The sequence below is a fragment of the Mirounga angustirostris genome, unplaced genomic scaffold, assembly GCF_029215605.1.
Source record: "Mirounga angustirostris isolate CCGP_5_RB_7025 unplaced genomic scaffold, mMirAng1.0.hap1 SCAF_9, whole genome shotgun sequence".
Classification (NCBI taxonomy): Eukaryota; Metazoa; Chordata; class Mammalia; order Carnivora; family Phocidae; genus Mirounga; species Mirounga angustirostris.
The window spans coordinates 42,416,852-42,440,415 of NW_026991717.1; the positions used below are offsets into that span (position 1 = coordinate 42,416,852).

The 23,564-nt window shown below is 39.4% G+C and overlaps 1 protein-coding gene across 2 annotated transcripts in view; it reads right to left on the minus strand.

Moving 5' to 3' along the window:
- Window positions 1–2,218: 2,218 nt before the first annotated feature.
- Window positions 2,219–23,564, minus strand: part of RAB8B (RAB8B, member RAS oncogene family) — a 54,115-nt gene continuing 32,769 nt past the window's right edge. For both annotated transcript variants that reach the window (XM_045899916.3, XM_054513489.2), the window contains 7 exons: window positions 14,457–14,517; window positions 11,656–11,716; window positions 9,770–9,847; window positions 8,595–8,684; window positions 7,323–7,388; window positions 3,958–4,008; window positions 2,219–3,133 (listed from right to left, as the gene is read on the minus strand). In XM_045899916.3, coding sequence (XP_045755872.1) covers window positions 3,041–3,133; window positions 3,958–4,008; window positions 7,323–7,388; window positions 8,595–8,684; window positions 9,770–9,847; window positions 11,656–11,716; window positions 14,457–14,517 — 500 coding nt within the window. In that variant the 3' untranslated portion in view covers window positions 2,219–3,040. The remainder of the gene's footprint in view (window positions 3,134–3,957; window positions 4,009–7,322; window positions 7,389–8,594; window positions 8,685–9,769; window positions 9,848–11,655; window positions 11,717–14,456; window positions 14,518–23,564) is intronic.

The window sequence follows — 23,564 nt, forward strand, 5'->3', positions numbered from 1 at the left end:
GGCTGGCTCACCAGTTTTCTACCAGGTATTAGAATACTAGTTAGCTAAATGAGGTATAATTAAAAAATAGTCCTTCAAAGTAAAGAGTATAGTCTTCTGAACATTTATAACAAAGACTGCATAAAATGTTCATGTAAATAGTAAGAAACCCTGCGGCACCTCCTAACCAATGCACAGGTGGATTATTTTCTCATAATCTGTATGAAGTAAAACATAGCTAAAATAAATTCCCAGTGAAACGTTTTACAATTAACTGGTTTACATGCTACTGAGTTACAGCACATTTTCAGTGTCTGATATCCTCAGACTCTAGGTGAAAAGGTCTAGTCCAATCATTGTCAAAAAATTAGCACACTGATAATAAAGTGCAGCCAACTGAACCACGAATACTGCTGCGAAAGTCTTCATGTACCTTATCCATAAGACCACAAACATGTTCACACAAAACTAGATTTCTTCAGTTTCAGCAGGGAACAGACAATTATCTGTCACTAAATTCATCTACAAATAGAAAAAATAATGCACTATATGTACATTATTAAGCAAAGTGGCATATTTATTGGGTCATTTTACCATGCAGAAAGTGAATTTCCTATGGTCTTAGCTCAAATTATATACAATTTAGCAAAGCTAAATGTAAGAAAATAGCAAGGACGATTTTTTTCTATATAACAGAGCATATACTCCCAAATTGCTGCTACTTCAAAGAGCACTTTTAGACTCATCTAACTTTTACAGGCTCTTTCAAAGGGAAGTTCACGGAGACTAATTATTAACCCACATAAGGCAAAGGAAGAGAGAAGGAATGAAACAAAAGCAAAGCAATGTGTTTAAAAAAAAAAAAAAAAGCTAACCACAGAATATGTCAGTTTTGGTTTGCAGACAACCCCTGAGAAAGAAACCAAAGTGTTAAGACACCAAATAGTCAGAGGTAAATTACTAGGAGAATTACATTCATACATGGTGTCATAGCACTTGCCTTTTAGAAAGTACTTCGTTACCATTCAGAAAGCGTAACTGCTTGGATCTTTTTCAGAAAATTAGTAAATACAAGCTGTTTCTAAGAAATTATTTTTTTCTTTCCAAAAATGTATCTAATTTTAAAATGGTAGATGTACAACCAACTTTCAATCAAGCAACTACTGATTATACGGGGACGCCAACAGGTGCCTGTAGGCCTAGAGGTAAGTACAAAAAAAAAAAAAAATCAAGAAGGCTGAAATTTGTCAACATTAAGTTTAGTGTATCCATCAAAAATCGTTCTGGTATATTTGCTGCTGCTAAACTGTACATAAGTTTTCAAACAAGTAGTAAACGTTTGACTGGTCCAAGCATTCTAATGCTACGTCTTAATCTGACGCAGGATGCTCTGTGGTAACAAGCAATCCATTTCCATTTTCATCTTCACTCTCAACAATCAAGCATGATGGTAACCTTCATGAAACAAAAAAGGCCTAACAGGAAGAATAATTATTGACAGAATTCATTTCCCTAATCACCTATTCATTACTCCTTTCCGTATTACAACACTGAAGGCTAGAATAACAACATGATGATCTGAATTTGGCACATAAGTTAACGCTAAACAGCTTTTTTTTTTCCTTATGTGAAGGTTTCATCTACAAAAGGTATACCAGTACCAGTGTCTGGTGAGAAAGGCAGCTAAGCTTTTGGTTGGCTGGCCCAAATGCCTGGACCGAGTTCTAGAACACAAACCTGAACAGATGGAACTGGGTCCTACGCATTCAACAACAGCTGTTTTACAATGGAAACTTTGCTCCTATTTTCTCTAACGTAAAGGCAAGACTTTACCTAGAGGCTGCACTAGGTCTGATTACCTTCGTTCAAAAAAAAAAAAAGAAAAAAGAAAAAAGTCCAAATAAAAACAGAACAAAAAATCATTCTGTTCACCATTACCAAGAGCTATCTCTATTACATTTATATCAACAAGTTAATCTCTCTCCCTATAGGTAAGCTTTCTACAGACAAAAATCTAAATCTAATACTTGTTGACTCTTGCAGACAGGGATCACAGTAGGGACTGGGTATTACAAATAAAGCCAGCAAGCTGAAGAGTGAACTTAAGAAAAAATACACTGCATCTATTACATTGCTGATGTGACAGAACCACAATAAGATGCTAAAATAAGACTTAAATGGTACATCTTTCTGCCTATGTAAAATTTCAGCTCAAGAAGTTCACAATTAGAAACAGACAACAATGTTCAAATATGTTGTTTTTGATAACGGCATGGTTACAATAGGTCATACATAGGCAAGAATAGTAAATACAAACCCCAGGAAATGCAAGATTAAGGTGATTTCCAAATGTAGCTTCTATTGATCAGAGAGAGGTAATCAATTGAAAAAGTGACTTATTCAGCTACCCAAACTCTCCAGCAAAAAGGTCAGGAATGAAACAAAACTCTAAACAATCCGAAGAAATAAAGGAATGGTGGCCTCTGACGAATAGATGGACATTTTTTTTATGAATTTTTAAGATCACTTTTATCAGAATTTAGTGATTCTTATTTAAGGAAATCACAAATTAGAGCCCTTAAAAAATTCTATCAATGCAATAACATCTGGCCACATGACCCAGACCATATCTTTTTAGTATGTTAACCTCTGCTTTAAATGTTTTACTTTTTTCAAACATCCCAAGCGCACAAATTTGTCTCGAATTCATGAGGCATAAGTGTGCAAATATGAGTCTGAAACTGTGGTGTAGCAGGGACAGGCTAACACTGATGTGCAAAGTGAAAAAGAAAAGGTAGCAGCTTCTGGGACAAACCAAGGAAAAACAAGTTAAGTCCTCCGTATGTCTCCACTTCATTGCTTCCATGTTCGAAAAAAAGAGCCTGTTTTCTTGATAGGCCATGAGGCTGGAATGCACGTGGCCTTCTGTGTGGAGAAGTCGAGGTTCAGTGGTGCTCTCAGCAGCAGCCGGGCGGTGTGACTCTGAGGCTGGCTGACCTGTGCTTTCAGAGAAGCAGGAAAGGGTCCTTTAGGTATGCTGCAGTCTCTCAGAAAGAGTTCATCAAAGTAGCGAACAACGGAAGAAACTGGTCTTCTTTGATCGGTTCTCTGTTATTTTCACTGGTCCCCCCGACCCTGATGAATTGCTGTCATTCTAAAAAAGAGCAGATGAAGTGACCAAGGAAGTAAAAGTTTCATGGTTTGATCCCAATTATCTAAAACATACAAATATCAAACCACACCACAAATAAGTATTCAGTAGAGTATTTTATTAGAAAGGGGACTCGTCAGGCTCTGATGTCATCTGTATCTTTGGAAATGGTGGATTAAAATGAGAAACATATTTTTTAGGATAGCACCTTTTATATCAATAATGTATTAGATGGGAAGCTCCTATTTCCAGTTCAGAGAAATTACAGCCAATGGAGTGGAAAGTTTCAAGGGTAATGATGGCAACAATGTTAAGATACTGATATAGGCAATCCTCTTACCAGAGGTAAGAACAGTTGCTAATGTAAGGTCTAAAATTATATTCAGGATTCTGGTGAAAACAAACTTTCCAGGTGGGCCTAATGATTCATCACTGACATCATTTCTAATTTAAGCGAATTTAGCAACTTTATGATCACAATTATATACAGAGATAAATATCTGTCACATTAAAACGGAACTAGATAATTTTATGGCAAAAATTAAATTTGTGCCATTATTATTTTAATTATTCTGGCCAGAATTCCATTAAAGACCACCTACAGAGTCAGATGAAAGAACGGAAGCAGCCGCAGGACAGAAGGAAGAAACGTGAAGAAACAGGAGAATCAAAATTCAACCAGGTGAATACGTGAGTCAGGAAAAAAATGAGTCAATGTGAATATGTTATAATCAGGCCTATCCTTTTTATTCAAATAAATAAACAGCAAAAATAGAACAAATTTAACAAATAGCATAATGAAAATAAAAATTGTAAGTGATACAAACCATTTTTCTGTTGAGTTTTGTCATTATATCTCGTGCAAGTGTAAAAAATGCCTAAAGGTAAACCAAAAAAATTATTAATATATGTCTATATTTTAAAATAGAAATGTAGAATTTTTCATTATTTCATTATAAAACATTATTTGACACTTTTTTTTTTTTAAGATTTTATTTATTTATTTGAGAGAGAGAATGAGAGACAGAGAGCATGAGAGGGGGGAGGGTCAGAGGGAGAAGCAGACCCCCCGCCGAGCAGGGAGCCCGATGCGGGACTCGATCCCGGGACTCCAGGATCATGACCTGAGCCGAAGGCAGTCGCTTAACCAACTGAGCCACCCAGGCGCCCTATTTGACACTTTTTGATTGAGAAAAGAACATAACTGTAATCGTAGTATACACTTGAGTATTTTATCTTATTTTTCAATGATATCATAAACACTTCCCAGTATTATAAAACTGTCATTCACGGGGCGCCTGGATGGCTCAGTTGGTTGAGCATCCGACTCTTGGTTTCAGATTGGGTCGTGATCTTGGGGTTGGGGGACTGAGCTGCGGGTCAGGCTCTGCGCTCAGTGCGGGGTCTTCTGGAGATTATCTCCCTCTCCTCCTCCCCCTGCTCACGCATGCACACTCTTTCCCTCTCTAAAATAAAGAAGTAAAAAATTTAAAAAACATCATTCATTCATTCATCAAATATTTTCTGCACATAATCTCTGGCACAAATTCCTAATGTGACACTCTTGAGTTATAGGTAGCTTCCTCAGTACACCAAAAGCACCTGGGGGGGGCGCAGAGGTTCTAGGTCACCCCAGGTCCTCAGAGCAGAGCACAGTGTCTTATCTTGAATATGCTGAATACCTGTTTAATAACTGGATGAATAATTATGTATTACTCTAGAGCTCTAGAATCTGTTTTCACAAAAATCTCTACCTTTTATCCCCAATCTCTTCTCTTTCAAAATACTTTCACTCTTGTACCTGAGAGTTTTTTCATCTTCTATGTCTTAGCTCAGCTAAATTCCCCACTGTGGAAATCAGCTCAAATAGAAGGACAAATCTGATCTCAGTGACATTTTGTGCCTAGGTGTCTTGACCCAACAAAACATTTTTTAAACCTATCATCTCTACTTTGTTTCTACAGAACCAAGACTTTTTTTTTTTTTAAAGATTTTATTTTTAAGTAATCTCTACACCCAACATGGGGCTTGAACTCACAACCCCAAGATCAAGAGTTGTGTGCTCCACTGACTGACCCAGCCAGGTCCCCCTCTACAGAGCCAAGACTCTTTTTTTTAAAGAGTCTTCAGGGGGTGCCTGGGTGGCTCAGTCGTTAAGCGTCTGCCTTCAGCTCAGGTCAGGATCTCAGGATCCTGGGATCGAGCCCCAGGTCGGGCTCCCTGCTCCGCGGGAAGCCTGCTTCTCCCTCTCCCACTCCCCCTGCTTGTGTTCCCTCTCTTGCTGTGTCTCACTGTGTGCTCTGTCAAATAAATAAATAAAATCTTAAAAAAAAAAAAGTCTTCAGTTGTCTCCATGCTAAACACACAATTGTCAGTCTCTTTGCTCCCAACGACTTCTGATGCCCCCCAAAGATGTTAGGCAGAAGGATTATGTCCAATCAAGTTGAATAGAAACAACATGATAATCACCATCATCACTTATTATCAATGTTGCACTGTCAACACTGGTCATCTGTGAATCTGTTTCTAAAGAAGCCCATCCCAGCTTTTATGAAAAGCTAACTACGCTAAATTAAAGTTTTGGGAAAACTGCTAATTTCTGCCGAATACCTGGTCAGAATAAGCAGCTCGGGCAACTCCCAGCTCTGTACTTCCATAACTCAAAGCTCTCTGTGAGCCACAGATTCAATCGGGGTGTAGCCATGAACAGAGGCTTAAACCTGCTCCATTAAGCCAGGGTATGGGTTCACTTTGTGGGAGCGACTCTACCTGGGTCATTTCAGTGCACAAATTTTCTCCTGTTTCTACTTAAGAGGCTCCCCTCTTTCTGATGGAAGGAAATCCTCTTGTGGGCAAAGCAAAAGGAAGCATTTTTCTGCTCTTCTATGACTGTGTAAATAAATCAACAGAAGCTTCCTGTTTCCTAACACCCATTAGCCAACCTGAAAAAATTAGTTATTGAAAACAAAGAAAAAGTTCTGATCGGTGTCCCCTAACCAATAAAGTCATTTAAATCTTGATTTTTTAGCCATAATGTTATGGTGAATGGTGGTAGCCTAAGAAATTAAATGTCTACAAAACCATCAATATTACTGTTTATTGAATGATATGTATTAACACACATGTATCATTTTCTAAAAAAGATTTTATTTATTCATTTGAGACACAGAGATACAGAGAGAAAGAGAGCATGAGCAGGGGGAGAGGCAGAGGGAGAGGGAGAAGCAGGCTTCCCACTGAGCCAGGAGTCCGATGCAGGGCTCGATCCCAGGACCCTGGGATCATGACCTGAGCCAAAGGGAGACACTTAACCATCTGAGCCACCCAAGCACCCCCACACATGCATCATTTTTACAACCAGTTTAAAAAATATTTAATTTATTTATTTATTTATTTATTTATTTATTTATTTATTTATTTATTTATCAAAGAGAGAGTGGGGGAGGAAGGGAGAGTACACGCACAAGCAGAAGGAGCCCAATGCAGGACTCAATCCCAGGACCCTGGGATCATGACCTGAGCCAAAGGCAGACCCTTAACCAACTAAGCCACCCAGGAGTCCCTAAAAAATGTTTTTAAAAAAGAAAATATTATCAACAACTCTGCCCTTGGTAAAGAAAATCTATTCTTAGAAGACTTTAGATGATTTGGTTGTCTTTAATAATTCACTTACTGAAAATTTATTAAAACTACTCTCTGATAAACACATTTATTTCTACTAAATGCTGTTGTGTTACAATGTATCATGTTTAATCTAAGGGAATCTGTTCAATAATCAGTTTAATTCTCTCTTGAGAGAGTACAGACATGAAAGGAATTAAGATTCTCCTGCTACAGGCTACCACAGGATGACATGAACCATGATAAATGAGCAGAAAACACTGTGCTTTGGTCGGCAAGTGCAGGATTTCTGGCTTCCCGAACAAAGGGCAAAGCTGAACTTGAATGGAACTTCTACCTTCTGCTCAGTGAATCTTAATTGAGCAATCTCATATAGCCCACGTGGGGGCTGGGTGCTAGAAATTCAAGAACCTGGGTCTGCATAAAAGTCAGAAGCACGAAAGTTCACAAAATGGAGGTGGAGCTCACAGAAGGCATTCACTAAGAAAATGACAAGTCTTGGACAGCTGCTTGAACACAGGCAGCTAAGCTCTAATGCGCCCTAGAATAGGTCACCGAACATCTTTCTTACCTCTTCTACGTTTGTACTGGATTTTGCACTTGTCTCCAAGAATTTAATCCCATAGTCAATTGCTAACTGAAAGGCAAACAGAAACATTTAAATTCCATTCAAGTTGCTTCAACATATAAAGCACTTCCATTTTCTAGGTTGTTCATAGTCCCAAAGGTAGAGGATCTAGTTGAGAACTCACTCTGTGGTTCTCAAATTTCTTTGCTTTCTTCTGTGTTTGAAATGTAGACATCTAACTTAATCATCATAAGTAGAACGGCAGCACTTCCACTCAAAACATGACTTAAGTTATTCTTTTTTTTCTATTATACTTTAGTTCTCTAATATACTTACAAGAAAAATCGTGAGACAGATACTCGCTCCTACCATTAATTTGGAATTCACTGACCCCTTTCACCTGCTCCCAAAGTACAACTCTCCAACAGTTACTATACTGACTTTTCATTATTTTTTAATAAATTGGTACATAAAAGAATGAAAGCTTAAAATGCCAGTACTCACTGCTTTCATTTTTATTTGGTTTCTATTTCCATCTACTCCCAAAAAGCTCCCAGTTTATTTAAAATAACAAGATTAAATGAATGTTCTTAGGGGAAAAAAGTTTGCAGTCAGATTTAAAAACAAAACACATTTTGTATGCATCACTAAAAAAAGGCTAAAGCAAAATTCCAAGACTTAAAAACTGAAGCCTCTAAGTTAATTTAGAAAATGTCACAGAAGTAAATATGTACATGTAATAAACTCTTGCTTTTTTTGCAGGATACAAAATAGAGAAAAGCCTATAAATGACATCCACAGCTTGATGAGTTACAAGCAGTTTATCCATAATGACCTAAATCTAATATGGTATAAAATATTCTTAAGAAAAAAATAATGAATTGGAATATGATTACTGTTTAAACTTCACCTATCCGATTACTTTTATTTGAAGAGAATGATTTATTTGACCTTTAAAACTAGGCATTTTCACACAGATATGGATGAAATAGCATGAACTCTAAGCTGCAGGAATCTGAAAAAGGACTAATTTGTATCTCCCAGAAAACAGCAAATTCTTCAGGAATGAGTCATGGCTACACAGTATATGGAGCTGGATCTCGAATACTAATTCACACCATTCAAGCAAGTAGGGATTACATCTCTTTGTTGTTTTTTTTAAAGGATTAAAATACAGATATTTTTCAAACTGAAGTCAATTAATTAAGTAATACTAAGAAAATAAATGCTTAGTGCGAATAGATTCCCATCTTCATGCATTCAGTTCAAATTTACCTTCTCTCCTCTTTCTTTTGACACTTGTCTTTTGTCATTCATATCACATTTGTTACCCAGGATCATTCTTTCAACATCTGAAGAGGCATGCTGCAGGGAGAAAATAATATGTTATAAAAACAGCCTGAGCAAAACACAGTTATTCAATAGACAAATCCTAACCTGTCAGAAACATATCCATAAATTTAATAATAAGACAAATAATCTTTTGCTCAACACAAGGCTTGATGCAGGGAAAAATTTAAAAGATGGGAGGAGGGAAAAGTTTGCATAAGAGCCTATGCAAACTTTTTCCCAAAGGCTTGCAGTCATTCTCATGGCTTTTTTTGTACACGAACAAACAGAAGTAAAACTTCCAAAGATTAGTTTGGGTCAAAGAAGGAAAAAACAGTACTGAGTGAGCCAATGAGGAAGGTATTCTGGATTCTGAGCTACTTAAAACATGAAATCATGTAGGTTAATATAAATGTGTACAAAATGATTTTAAAGTCAGATTTCTTAGGCCACCTGGGTGGCTCAGTCGTTAAGCATCTGCCTTTGGCTCAGGTCATGATTGCAGGGTCCTGGGATCGAGCCCAGCATCGGGCTCCCTGCTCCGTGGGAAGCCTGCTTCTCCCTCTCCCATTCCCCCTGTTTGTGTTCCCTCTCTGTCAAATAAATAAATAAAATCTTAAAAAAAAAAAAATTTCTTTCTGAAATATCAAAGACATTAAAAAAAAATCTTAATACTAGTCAATCTGGAATTAAACCAAATTTCAACTATCTACAATGGAGAAAATGTTAGAAGGGAAAAATGAGAAGTTGCTGGAATAGAGAGAGACCTTTGCCAGTCAGAAAACAAGAAGCTGTAAGTCAGATGTTAAAGCTAGAGGAGCACAAGCAAGTCTCTCCTTTCCGGCCTCAGTTTTCTCATGCGTAAAATGGGGACTTGATTAAATTATTTTCAAGATCCGGCCCAAGTTTTAAATTCGGTGAGACTGCTCCTCTGTGTGTAGCTCCCCGTCTGACAGAAGCACCAGAGATCACTCCGTCCATGCTCCTCAGAGTGAGGGGGCCTGACCTGCCCCTGGCCTACTTCTCAGCGGCTCAGCTGCCTCTTCCAGAGACAGAAGGAGCCCTCTGCAAGCACCCAGCAGGACTCCTCTCTAGTATCATCATTCTCTTTCCATACATACCTCTTCAATGTTTCTTATCCAATTTTTAATATTGTCGAAGGACTTTTCATTTGTGATGTCATAGACCAGCATAATTCCCTGTAAGAAAAATCTTTATTTAGTAAGTCATATATTTAAAGTTATAGAATATAATGTCAGCATATTCCCACCCTCCAAAACCCAACCTTTTGTTTGTCCTTTATTTTGTCTTTTTAATTAAAAGGGACTTATAATAAAAATTTTAAAGTACAAAGAAGGAAAAATAGATAAATTCTTCCACTGTCTCACCATGTAAATAGTTTTTTTTACTGTTAACCTTTAATGAATTAGTGATTGTGGTAAAGGTGATACACCCTTTCTACCTGACTGCACATGGTAAGAATCAGCACCAAATGAAGCTAAAGGAGTGTTTAAGTTAAAACAGAGATAGTGATGAGAGAGATAATCACTTCCGTTGTGTATTTTATTATTGCAAGTAGAAATGTCTTGCTTCTTACTCCTATACTAAGATCGTAACCATACTGCTTTAAAATTATTTTTTTATCCTTAAAAAAATAAAATCATTTTTTCTTATATGGGCTGATCAAAATGCCACTGTCTACATAAATCGCAGAAACTTAATATTATACAGGTTTAATGAAAGGCACTGATTGTCATCGTATTTTTAAAGACCCTCATGTCTGGTATTTCTAAAAGATCTATCTCCTAAATGCATCAACTGACACTTGTATGCTAACTATTCCAAAATCTGTATCACCAGACCATACTCCTGTATTAAGTGCTAGACCTAGCCATCTGTCCATTCAACAAATATTTAGTGAGCACCCACCATGTGCCTGAGACTATACTTTGTGCTACCAGCCGTGGACAAGTTAGACAAGGCCCCTTCCTCTCATGGACAGCTAGCAAAGAAAACAATAAACCAATAATTATACACTTAGTTATAACTTTGACAACTGCTATGAAGAAGTATGGGGAGTTTTGAGTACAAATGTGGATCTAATCTGGCTGAGGGGATGGGGCAGTCAGGGAAGGCTTCCCTGAAAAAATGACATTAAAGCCAAGACCTGAGGTCTGAGTAGACTTGAACTGGGCCATGGGGTTGAGGCTGGGGTGAAGAGGGAAAGCCCATAGTGCCCACAGCTCTCAGCCTGGCACAGAGCAGAAATGTTTTAAGTATCCTGCTGACCAGAATGGCCCAGAACCCACTGGACTGAAAGAGTCAGCGTGGTAAGAGTGCACAGATCCAACGGGAGAAGGGCACAAGGTGAAGCCAAAAAGAGAGATAGGGTCAGATGTGCTTTGGAGACCAATGACCCGGTATCAGCTCCCAAATGTCCCATGTGGTCACCAAAAACTCAACTAAGTAAAACACAAGGTTGCCTTCGTCCCCTCCAAATCTTGTCTTCCTCCTTGTACTCTTGTTTTGATAAAGGGCAATACAACCCTGCCAGCCAGCCAAAGCAGACCCCTGGGAGTTACCTCCTCACAGCCAGGGAGTCACCAAGTCCTGTAGGCCCGACAACCACAGTATCTCCCGATTCTGACCCCACAACTCCCATGCACGGCCTTGTTCATATTCTCGTCTATTAGCCTTTACCTGAATTACTGTCATTGTCTTTAATTGGTCTCCCAGCTTTCACTAAGATATACAATTGCTCAGAAAGTGTGGAGGAGTTCCAAAATGTCTATAAGCTAATTACCTCACGGATATTACGAAAGACCAATGTCAAAGCATGCAGTTACTAAACACAACATAGAAAAACCCTTTAAATGTCTTGTTTTCACATTCCAAAACCTATCTCCCCCATTGTACTAGACTCTAGCTTGGATCCTAGAAACCTGACAAATGAATATTCATGTTTTCCTTTCACCTGAAGAGTTACAAAACCCTAAAACACACTCACCATGGCTCCTCTGTAGTATGCCGTTGTGATGGTTCGAAATCTTTCCTGACCTGCTGTGTCCCTAAAATTTGAAACAAAGGAGAGAGTGGTTTTAAAAGTTATCACCAGCATCACTGAGGAGAGACCTTAAACTGTGGAGAGAATCCTGGGCGGCTCACAAAGGCAGTGATTTCAAGGGGAAGGGGAATGAGACGCAAAGGGAGCCTGCCATGCGTCTGTGAGCTGGAGGCGGAGGCGGCCACAGGGGCCTGTCAGGAGCTCACGATGACTTTGGCGGGAAACTCGGACCTTGATGATAAAAGAGGCAACGAGAAAATACATGGCCCTGCTAGGAACGGGCATATTCTATTAGTCAAACCCACGTGGGAGAGAATAGAGAATAGTTCTAAATTCTTGGACCCCTGCAAGTAGTTATAATCCTTTTTATAAATGCCTCATGATTAAGGCATTTTGCTCTCTTGACTGAAAGTCTGATTTCTGTACAAAGCAAGCTGTTGGGCTGGACTTACTATTGTGTGAATTCTGCTCAGCAGAGCACACCATTTAAAATGGATCTCCTCAAGAACTTCGTCAGCTACAGAGCCTGGGATTGAATGGGAGCCTGGAGTTTCAAACATAATGGTTGACAATGTGTCCAGAGACTTTAAAATATGAACAACACCTCAAAATTACATGCACTTTCATGTATTCTTGCTTTTTGGCTGATGGCATTCTCTTAAAATCCATTCTGAAAAATTCAAGAATTTCTCATTACATTGATTGAAGCAATCCCTATAAAGGGAGTCAAATTTCCTGGATATCTGGGTAAGTCAGTATTTCTAAATTTGCCACACACCACCAGAACTAATGCACTCCCTGTGCTGCTAAGGCAAACTAAATTGTACAATTTAATTGCAGGGGAGAAAGAGGCATTTGTGGAAATACACTAGAAGTCTAATGCACACCAACCTAAACAAGAGATGGAGGCCCCAGGGAAATAGAGAAAATTAAAAACATTAATAATATACCTTAATATTTATATATACCCTACAAAATACGTTAGTCTGTGCTCAAGTGATGCCCACCACAGCCCGGTGTAGTGGTAGGACGCTCATCCTCACTCTGCAGAAGAGACAATAGGCTCAGCTGGGCTATGGTCTGCCACTGGACCATTAAATAGCTAAGCCCCTGGAATGACCCTCAAGCCTCCTAGGTCTCAGCTGTTGAGGGCAGGGCCAGGCTTCCCACCACAGTCATCTTATCCTGCCATTCTCTCACTGATCAGGATTAGATGCCCAGGGCACTTGTTTGGTATATGGCAAACACATCAATGGGGAAAACAGAAGCCAAGCATCTTTGAGCCAACTAACCATATTTTGGTCTAACACACTACTTGATTTAGAACCAGCTCTGCAGGGAGGATAGAGGAGAACCCCTGCCATACTAAATACAGGTTGTGAAGCCTAAATGGAGTCTTATTTTGCTGCTGAGAGTATTGATAAATAGTGCTCTGATGTTATATTAAGTTCTAAATTAGCTGACTGCTAGCTGACTGCCCACAGGCTCCTAGAAACGCTTCTTACTGCTATGGTCAGGACTGTTCAGCACAGAGTCAGAAATTCTCTTTGCTTCTCCCTTTAATTTTTTTTAATGTCTTTAAAATATTTGGCCTCTTGGGGCACCTGGGTGGCTCAGTCGTTAAGCGTCTGCCTTCAGCTCAGGTCATGATCCCAGGGTCCTGGGATTGAGCCCCCACATCAGGCTCCCTCCTCGGCGGGAAGCCTGCTCCTCTCTCTCCCACTCCCCCTGCTTGTGTTCCTGCTCTCGCTGTCTCTCTCTCTCTGTCAAATAAATAAATAAAATCTTAAAAAAAAAAAAAAAATTGGCTTTGAAAAGGGCAACCTGTGGTGGCATTCACCATGTTTTCCAATGAATACACCGGGACCCACTACACTAGGCTAATATATAAAGCTGACACATTGCTCCAGATTTGGGGAGTTGTCTCAGCTTTATCACTGACCCACAGAGATGCCCTCAGATGGACTTAACCACTCTAAGTTCTAAGTTCTTCCTCTGTAAAAGAAGGACCAGTGGATCTCAATATGATGCTCTAGTTCTGTCCTGGTTCTGAGATTTAAAGAAGAAAAACAGCCTAAGAAAAAAGCTGATATACATTACTTTACTATTTTGCCCTGCCTGCTTCGTAATCTCTAAATTTCTAAGCTTTGTCTCCTGCTGTCATCATCACACAATTAGATCGGTTTGGTGGTCCTCATTTTTTTTTATTTGAAGAGAAGAAACATGAAAACAAATGATAAAGTGTTAGATCTGGAGGAGAACTCAGATGTCTTTAGGCTCACCAACCAATTTACCATTGAGGAAAAACAGGCCCTAAGAAGGGAAGCAACTGGCCCAGGCCCTCAGTTGAGAGGCAGAACCTAGAACCTAGATCTAGTACTTCCATAGAAGAACCCGCTCAGGGTTCCTACCATGGGACTACTTTTGCCTTACCTGATTTCAAGGCTGCAACAACTACAATGAAAAAGCGTATACACTCTTTAGTTTTTCTTTTCTTCCCTACAAAATTAGTGTCTGGGAAGAATGAGTTCTCAGATCTCTTCCAGCTGTAAGATCATTCCTTACCTTCCCGTTCTTGGTGGAGATACCTTTGAATACTTAATCACTTCCCTTGGTTCTGGTAAAGAAAAGATGTTTTAACTATCACAAGCTACCTCTAACTTACCACAGTTCACATTTTAATTCCCACTTTCAATTCCCGATTAAGGAAGAAACTGTGTATAATTTTTTTTTTTTTTACTTACCATATCTGAAGCTTAATTTTCTTTCCATCTAGTTCTATCGTTCTGATTTTAAAATCAATTCCTGCCAGAAAAAAGAAAAAGAAATGCTGAATTTCTCCAAATATAATTCAAGTCTTATTAGGAAAAGGACAAAGATTTCTATTGAAAAAAAAAAAAAGCTCTCCAACGCACTGGAAAATGTGAACACAGAGAGGGTGTGAATGGTATGTTTCCTCTGAATACAGGCTGAAGAAAGGAATGCTAATTACTCTGCAAAGAATTCCCACACATGTTAAATGCAATGTATTATATGCCTCATTATTTTGATCCAAATGGATCACATCCCTCAAAGTTACATAATTTAGATAGACTTGGAACATGCCATATTTTCTGCTTCCTGAAACACATAAACAATGATTCCTACCCTTCCTGCCCCATCCTTCCCTAAAAAAACACCATGGGACCTCTTTAGAATGTCTTCCTCCATCTCCTGCCATGTGTTCTTTAGGATCTGCAACTGGCTAAGGAGAAAAACAAAACCCTAAGCCCCCAAACCTGCCTATTTGAGCTCAGGGATGGGAAAACCTACATATTTATTTTATAAAGCTAGCAAGTATCGTATGTTCATTTTTTAAAAAAGATTTTATTTATTCATTCGAGACGCAGAGATACAGAGAGAGAGAGAGAGCATGAGCAGGGGGAAGAGGAAAGAGGGAGAGGGAGAAGCAGGCTCTCCGCCGAGCCAGGAGCCGGACATGGGGCTGGATCCCAGGACCCTGGGATCATGACCTGAGCTGAAGGCAGATGCCCAACCATCTGAGCCACCCAGGCGCCCCTCGTATGTACATTTTAATAAATGTTTCTTGCAGCTTACTGGCTGGAGCCAAAATAGCTAGAATAAGCTTTTTAGCCCTAGCTGAACTTTAGGATTACCTGGAGAACTTTAAAAAACTACTTATGACTAGGTCTGCTCCCTTCCTCAAACTCTGAGATTCTGACTTAGTTGGTCAAGGCTAGGATCTGTGCACTGGTAATTTTAAAAGCTCTCCAGGTGATTCTAACCTGTAAGTAGCACTCAAGTGGGCCAGATAGGTACCACGTGAAAGTTGTTTGGGGGCCCTGGCAGTTAAAAGTCCAACACTCCCTCACCAATTCCAACCACCCCCCCCCCGCCCCGCCCCGGCACTTTGGTAGTTCAAAACTTATTTAGCAATTTCAATTACAAAGAACCACAAAGTCCTTGACAAATATCAGAATGCTCTACACTTATCAGGAATAAGCTGCTACTCTCTGAAGGGACAAGTTAATGAATACAACCTGGATGCAATTTGCTAAATCTTTATCATCTGGCCACTCAGCTTTTATTTTTCTATTCTTTCGCATTCTGTTCAGAACCCCTTAAAAGCGGTTTCCATGACATTTCATGAAAACGTGTCAATTACGTATCCGCTAAATTGACTTAAACATTAAATGCAGTTATTCTTGGGGGAGAAAAGCCTTCAATAGCTATGTTACTACAATGTTTCTACATATAAATATTGAGAGCACCCAAAAAGGCTGCCACTTGGAGGCTCCCTAAAGTCTCAGGCACTTTCCATTCATTTAAAACATTTAGGAAACTTTCTCCGCACCCCGCCTTTTGTTTTTTGTATTTGTCAGAAGAATTACCTTTCTGTAATTTGAGGAGGTCCTACCTTTATCTGTGATACTTCACCATCTTTTCACTATTCAGAGGTGTTCAGTGTTTAGAAGAGTTAGGAGCAGTGGTGTTTAGCTTTTGTTTACACTGCTGTCAGGAGCCAGCTGATAGACAAATGCACAGAGCCGAGTCAAATTAGCACAACTAGAATTTCACTAATAATGGAAAATGTCGCTTATATTATTACTGAAAAGCACTAGACCTGAAAGTCCAAAGACCTATAGACTGTAGGTTGGGTTCTGTAATTGACAACTTTTGGGAGGTTCTTAACTGCTCTGAACCTCTGTATCTTCATCCATAAAAAAGGGTGAGGGGCCGTAAATAGATAAATTAGATAACGTGTTTGAATGTGCTTTGGGAACTCTGAAATTCCATATCGACGTAAGGTATTACATACTCAGACGCTATTATCCTACAGCTCTTGTCACCTGACGCATGAAGTATGGTAACAGCTTCCCAGGACTCAGTGCCAACCTCTCTCCCTGGACTAGCTCCCCTGCGTGCCGTGTTAACCATCTCTGTGGTAATAACACTTCACTATTTAAGAAGCTATGGGTCCAACTTCCTCTGCCTGGCAATACAGCCTCTCGGAGGCACTGCTCTCCTGACCCTGCCACCCTCAGAGCCTCTCTCCACCTGCCCCACACCTCCTCCCCTTGCATGTGCATGGCCACCTCACGTGGCAGTCTTCCCCGAGGATGCCACTCCACCCATGGGCCCTCCCCCACCCCCGTCCTCCCTCAGCTCTCTCCTTGGCCATGTCCATCCCTGACATGGCAAGTCCTGGCTTAATCCTGTGTTATTTGGTTTTGTTAACACATTGCTCTGAATTGCTCTCAAATCAAGCAAAGGGTCCATCCTCTCTTTCCTAGTTAGATTGCATACAGAAACATGTATACAGTAGATAATAAAAGGTTAAATACTCTTATGCAAGTAAGTAAAGGTTACATTCTACTAAATGTGGGGAGAACTAAGAACACCTTGGAAGTTCAAAGTTTTCTTAGTGTACTATAGCAACAATAGTAAGGATGCTAAGAAATCTATTACAATATGAAAATCAAGATCGTTACATTACAACTAGTTTGGCAATAACAGCAGTAGACTATATGGTGGATTAACATTCACTTTAAAATTTAAAGAGAAGATAACTTCCTGAGACTACTCCAGAATTAGAATAACCAGTCATAATACAGTAATGTAATTATATCAATTAGGATGCTCTCTGCTGCAAATAATAGAAACCTCAAATCAAACTAGCTTAAGGTAATTTGTTGACTCATATAGTAAGCCCAGTGATGAGCTGAGGTTCAGGGATGGCTCAATCCAGTAGTTCCGGCTCATTTCTCTGTACCTCCTTTGGCTCTGTCGCCTTGGGAGTGTCAATTTCATCCCCTGACTGATAACGGTTCCTGACCACAACAGCAATACTGAGAAGAAAAGAGATCATCTTCCTGTGCCTCTCACTTCAAAGGGAGGAAATGTTTCCCCAAAGCCTCCAGCGACCTTTCCTTCATGTTTCATTTCTAGAATTATAACCACGAAATGTCATGTTCTAGGGGCTAATGCTGAGTTCCGGAACCAATCACGGCCATGGGCAGTCACCAAGATTGGGTTAATCTAAACTCATCCCTAAACTTAGATTGATCAAGACCCATCCCTGGAGCTGGGTCACTTTCCTGACCCACAGGACTGCTAAAAATTGGAGAGAGTGGAAAAGCTGTTGAATTGATCATAGTATCTGTTAGAATAACACTCCAATCTATCAATTAGTAAAATGTTATATTCATAGCTATATGAAATGGACAAATCATAACAGCTATCACTACTACCATGACGTGTAAGTTACCAAGTTTGATAATAACTCTAGTATTTCATCTAGTGTTCAGCCACAAACAGAAAATATGAAGGAAAAAAAAGACAATGAGCAACCCAGGTAGTTGCCACGACATCTCTGCGCTAAACTGTGATCTTCACTGCCCGAGAGTCCCTGAGACTACAGTTCCAAAGCGCTGGCCTGTGCCCTAGACTCGGATGATTAGAGGCTGCAAAGAAGGAGCAGGCTGTCATATCAATAGCAGCAAGAACTACAGCTCATTCTGGCAGGAAGGGAGCAACTTTTTTTTTTCTTTCATTTAAAAAGACTATACAATCTCAAAAACATAGCTTCTGAAGGGCATTACGCTTAGGGTAAAAAAAAAAAGCCCTTCATATTTCAACAGTCTTTTAGAAAGCATCATTTCTTGGCAACACATAATACGATAACTCATGTTCAAAATGACGACCCTGAGTCATCCCAACTCATAAGCAATCCATCAGCCACCAGGCTTCATGCAGCCTGCCCAGCTGGTAATACAGCCCAACATCCACGCTCAGGAGACAAGACTCCAACACTGCTTCCATGTTTACTAGAATAAGCCCCAACATTAACTTTCTGATGGCTTTAAAGCAGTGCCAGTTTTGTTATTAATATTTATCTAATCAATAGAACAGGAAATCTACATTGTAAGAAAACATTCCCAAGGGACTCAAAGTCATTTTCATTTTGAATTTAACTACATACACACACAGATTTTTTTTTTTCTGAACTGATTCTCATGCTAAGCAGTTGCTCATAACTGATACACACTATACACTATAAGGAGGGAGAGAAGCAAGCTGGAAAGGAATCACAGAATTCTAGGCTTGGAAAGAACCTTAGAGATTATTTAGTTCAGTTCTCCCTCTGTGCCTAAGCAAACTGAGGCCCAGGGAGATAGAGCAACTTATTCAGATTCACAAAGACTAATTCAAAAAGGGGTCAAAAATCAAACTTGGCATTTAAAGATCAGGTCTTCCAAAGAGATGTGTATAAGAATGTCCATGTCTCCCTGGGGGAGGCCTGCTCTTTAAAGGTCTAGAGCAAAACACTAGCAACAATGGGAATGTCCCCCAGTGGGAGAATACCTTGGTATACAGGGGATATCCAGGAGCAGTGAACAAGAGTCACAGGTATCAACATGACTGAATCTAAAAACATAATATGAAGTGAAAAAAGCCAACAGCAGAAATTTCCCAGAGTCAAATCATTTCTATAAAATTTCAAAAATCCCCAAAATATAGAATGTATCATTTATATATACATCCATGTGTAACTGAAGTATAAAAACATACATGAGAATGACTATCAGCAAAATCAGTATAGCTGTTACCTCTGAAGAGAAATGGAAGAAGAGGTGATTAGGCAGAGGTCCAGAGGGACTTCAACTCTAACATTTGTTATTTCTAAAACTGCATGGTGGTACCTGGATGTGGGAGTGTTTAATATTAGGTATACTCTTGTACACCTGAAGTTGTTCCTCATTTTTAAGAAGCAACAAGTAGTTATTTGAAAAAATGGTATCTGAAGACATTCATTAATGATAGCAGAAAAATCAAACCAAATTTAGAATGAAAGGCAACTTAAAAAATTTAGTGGAAACTAGTAGTGGGGGGGGAATGGACAGCAGGCACCACCCCATCCTGCTGTTCAATATACAGAGGGCCTGTGAGCCCTTGGTGACCAGGTGTGGGTGATAGCAAGATTGGATCAAGTTCAGAAAGTGAGGGGGCAAATCAGGGCCATGGGGTAGCAAGGAGTGTTGGCCACTCAGATTTCAAGCAGGGAGTTCAGGGGCATTTCCTTCCCTGCCTGGAGGAAAAAGAAGGTTCTGTTTGGGCTAAGAATAATGAAAGAATACACATTTGGTCACTGTTGAGAGCACGCCAGGAGAGGAACAAAGAAGTTCTAATTTCCCATTCCATCCTCCCTCCACCCTTAGGACGGGGGTGGGGCGCTGTGCCCTGTACCTCTGAGGAATAGGTAAAGTTGTACTTGAGGCCTCTGCACTGTCCAGGGTGACCCACATTAACAAGAGCCGGCAGAGAACGGGCAGTGAGGCCCCAGGGAGGGATACGGTGTGAGCACCTGCCTAAAGCATTGCTTATCAGATATTTCTCAGAAACGAGCAGTGTGGTTGGAAGTTGGCCGGCAGAACAGAGGGAAGGAACCTTTGAACTTGACCCACGTCCACAGTTAACAGACCTCACAGGGCAAAGGAGCTTGGAATGAGCAGTACTGGGCCCCCTTTCATTCTACAAATCAGATATAATTTAACACGGAGAGGGAACAGATTGACACAATTATTTTACACTGATGTCGAATTAGTCAGCCAACAGATGTTTATTTACTAACGACCTTTTGTTTCAAGAGCATAGGGAGGTTGCCCTAGGTTTATGCTGGAGTGTGGAAAGAGCCAGCCAGTCGTTCTGACCTTCAGCCTTGCTGTGATCTGGATGCATTTTTGCCCTGTGGGTCCTGTAGCTTTAGAACACCCAAGAGCTCTCTCTTCTAACTTAGAACGGTCTTGGGTTACTTGGGGAAGTAAGCTGACCCAGGAAAATCGGGGGGTAGAGAAATAGCAGGGACCTTCACTTGACATGTTCCATACCAGGTTCCCACTCAAGTGCTTTTATAAAAAGCCCACTTTGACTGCAGCCAAGAGATCCGTGAAAAAAAAAAAAAAAAAAAAAAAAAAAGTCAAATTTCTGGGACATTTAGCCTTTCAATGAATGATAGCAATACAAGATTCTAATGCTGGGTTTACTCATGGTGCCATACATCAATAGCAAAAAAACAGAGTATCTATCCCCTCTGACCCACTTTAAAAAGCAGAAGTCTAGCACTGCACTTTCACAATTAAAAGGGGGAAAATGTACTTTGTTTCAAAGTTTAGAAACATCTGTGATCCCAAGCTATCAGAATATGGGTTAGTGGTTGGTCTATTTACATTTCAGAGATATTCCAGAAATAGAAAAAAGTGTCCCAAATATTGAATCCATGTTAAAGAAATGCTACCTTCACTTCCTTACTTTAGATTTTTATTAATGATGAAGATGCAGTGTAGATGGATACTGCTGTTTTACAACTTTGACAACCTCATTTTGCTTAGGCTTTTTTTGTGGACTTTTAAGCAGTAAATTAAACCTCATTTATGGTATAAATCAATAGTGACACATATCACTCCTTCCTGCTGAAAAAGCTGCACATCTTTACAGTTTTGTTTTTTTTAGCAAATTCTTTTTTTTTTTTTTTTTTTTAAGATTTTATTTATTTATTCATGAGAGACAGAGATTGAGAGAGAGGCAGAGGGAGAAGCAGGCTCCCAAGGAGCAGGGAGCCCGATGCGGGACTCGATCCCAGGACGCTGGGATCATGACCTGAGACGAAGGCAGACGCTTAACCATCTGAGCCACCCAGGCGCCTGTCATCTTTACACTGTTTTAAAAGTTTCTACTTGTCGGGACGCCTGGGTGGCTCCGTCGGTTAGGCGTCTGCCTTCGGCTCGGGTCATGATCCCAGGGTCCTGGGATCGAGCCCCGCATCGGGCTCCCTGCTCAGCAGGAAGCCGGCTTCTCCCTCTGCCTGCAGCTCCCCCTGTTTGTGCTCTCTCTCTCTGACAAATAAATAAATAAAATCTAAAAAATAAATAAAAGTTTCTACTTGTTACCTAATTAAACTCAACTCTTGGCATTCTTGGCATAGGACAGCTGTACCCATACAAGCGAATCATACCAACAAAAGATAAACTCATAAACTAATTCTAGAAATAAGGAAGAATTTACTTCTTTGAGCCATAAATGTATGTGTGACAGATACAAAAACAGTGCAGATTAGAACAGTTTTAAGTAACGTCTATATTTGAGTGTCTCAAAGGGCTTTATAGATTAAATTATAAAGATCTATTTAACTCTTAAAATGTCTTTAGGAAATAAAAGGGCAAAATAACAAATCATTATGTACCAAATGATAACTGCTAAAATAAGCTATGTGTTGAATGACAAACAAAAGGTTCTCAATGCTAGAACTACAAAAATGTCAAGAGGAAAAAAACACACCAAAAATAGCAAATAAGGTGCAATAACACAGCTACAACTCAGATAAAAGTATTCGGAAACACCTAGGAAGGATTGAGAATTTTAAATCTGATTAAGGGGCCAGCAGAGATTATCCAGCATTCAGTTCACCATTTGAGAATGGCCAAATGAATGCATGACAAGTCTCTTTTGCGAATCTTGCATTTTCAAAAGAAAATGTGTTTAAAGTGTTACTCAGTCTGGAAGTAGCAATGTGCTTGAAGTTGTTAAAATGTGGATTTTAGAGGTTTTCAATGAACAGATGTTTTACATTCAAAAAATCTCTTTTCATAAAAAGCCTAATGTATGAATTAAACTTTCCTGGAGAATAAAAGTTCGGAATGTCTCTGAGATTTCCATTCCTTTCCCCATTATTAATTCATGACCATCTCAAGAAGCAAACTGCTCCCAAATGCAACCAGCTGCATCGCCTCTGCTCCAGCCACTGTTTCTGAGAAAGTGTACCTTTGTAGCAGGCAACCCCCTCCAGTGTGAGTCATTATCACTTTCCTAAACCTGGAATTTCCTTGTTGGTATCTGGCAACTCAGGCTTAGGTCTGTTTCATTTAAGGGTGAAGGAATACTGTGGTTATTCAGAAAATGAAAATAGAAAAGCAAATCCCTGATTCAACACACTGTTGCTGTGGGAAAACCATACCGCCAAATCACTGGAAAAAATTACAACTACATTCCAATGATGTTGCACTAAAAAGGTAGTAAAACTAATCCTTTAGATCTTTCCAAGTATTGACCATGTATCATCTTTTCCATTCATTTGGAGGCAAATGAAAGCTAAAAAGAAAAAAATACGTATAATATAACTAAGTAACATTACGTGGTGCAACTAACTAAAAACAAATGATGTATTTTTTTCGCTTTGCGAATTAAGTTCTTAAAAGAGGAAAAACAAAAAAGATTTTATCAGTGTTTAATATATCAGTTAGCAACTAGGGCTGAAACAAACTTTAGCTATAGTTTTATTATTTTTCAGGAAAATTTCCAAATCACTTATCTAAGAAAGATTTCAGCTTATATTGGTACAAAACACAAAATTTAGTAATTTTCCTCACCAAGTTAATACAAACCAACTTTTTTTTTAATTGGGGAAGCAAGGGATAGCGTCTATACCAAATCACGGCAGGCTGAAGAGAAAATCATCAAAAGTCGTAATCTCTTTCCTGCAACACCTACCTCACCCCTTCCCACCTTCTTCTCCCACTGATTTTTCTTTAGATAAAAGGAAAGTGATCAGAGATTATAAAATAAACAAACATAACTGCAAACTCGCAGTGCTCTGAATCTAGTTAGCAAAAAAGCCTTTTCTTGATCAAAACTGACATCAATGCCATGAAAGTATAGTAAAATTAAGCAGCATTTACAGCTCACTGTAGCCAGTGTGACAGATGGGTAATTATAATAAGCTATTGCTAATGAGTAAGGTTAAAACAAACAGATGGAGTACATGCAAGTAAAAGGATGACACAAAGATCAATAAAAAT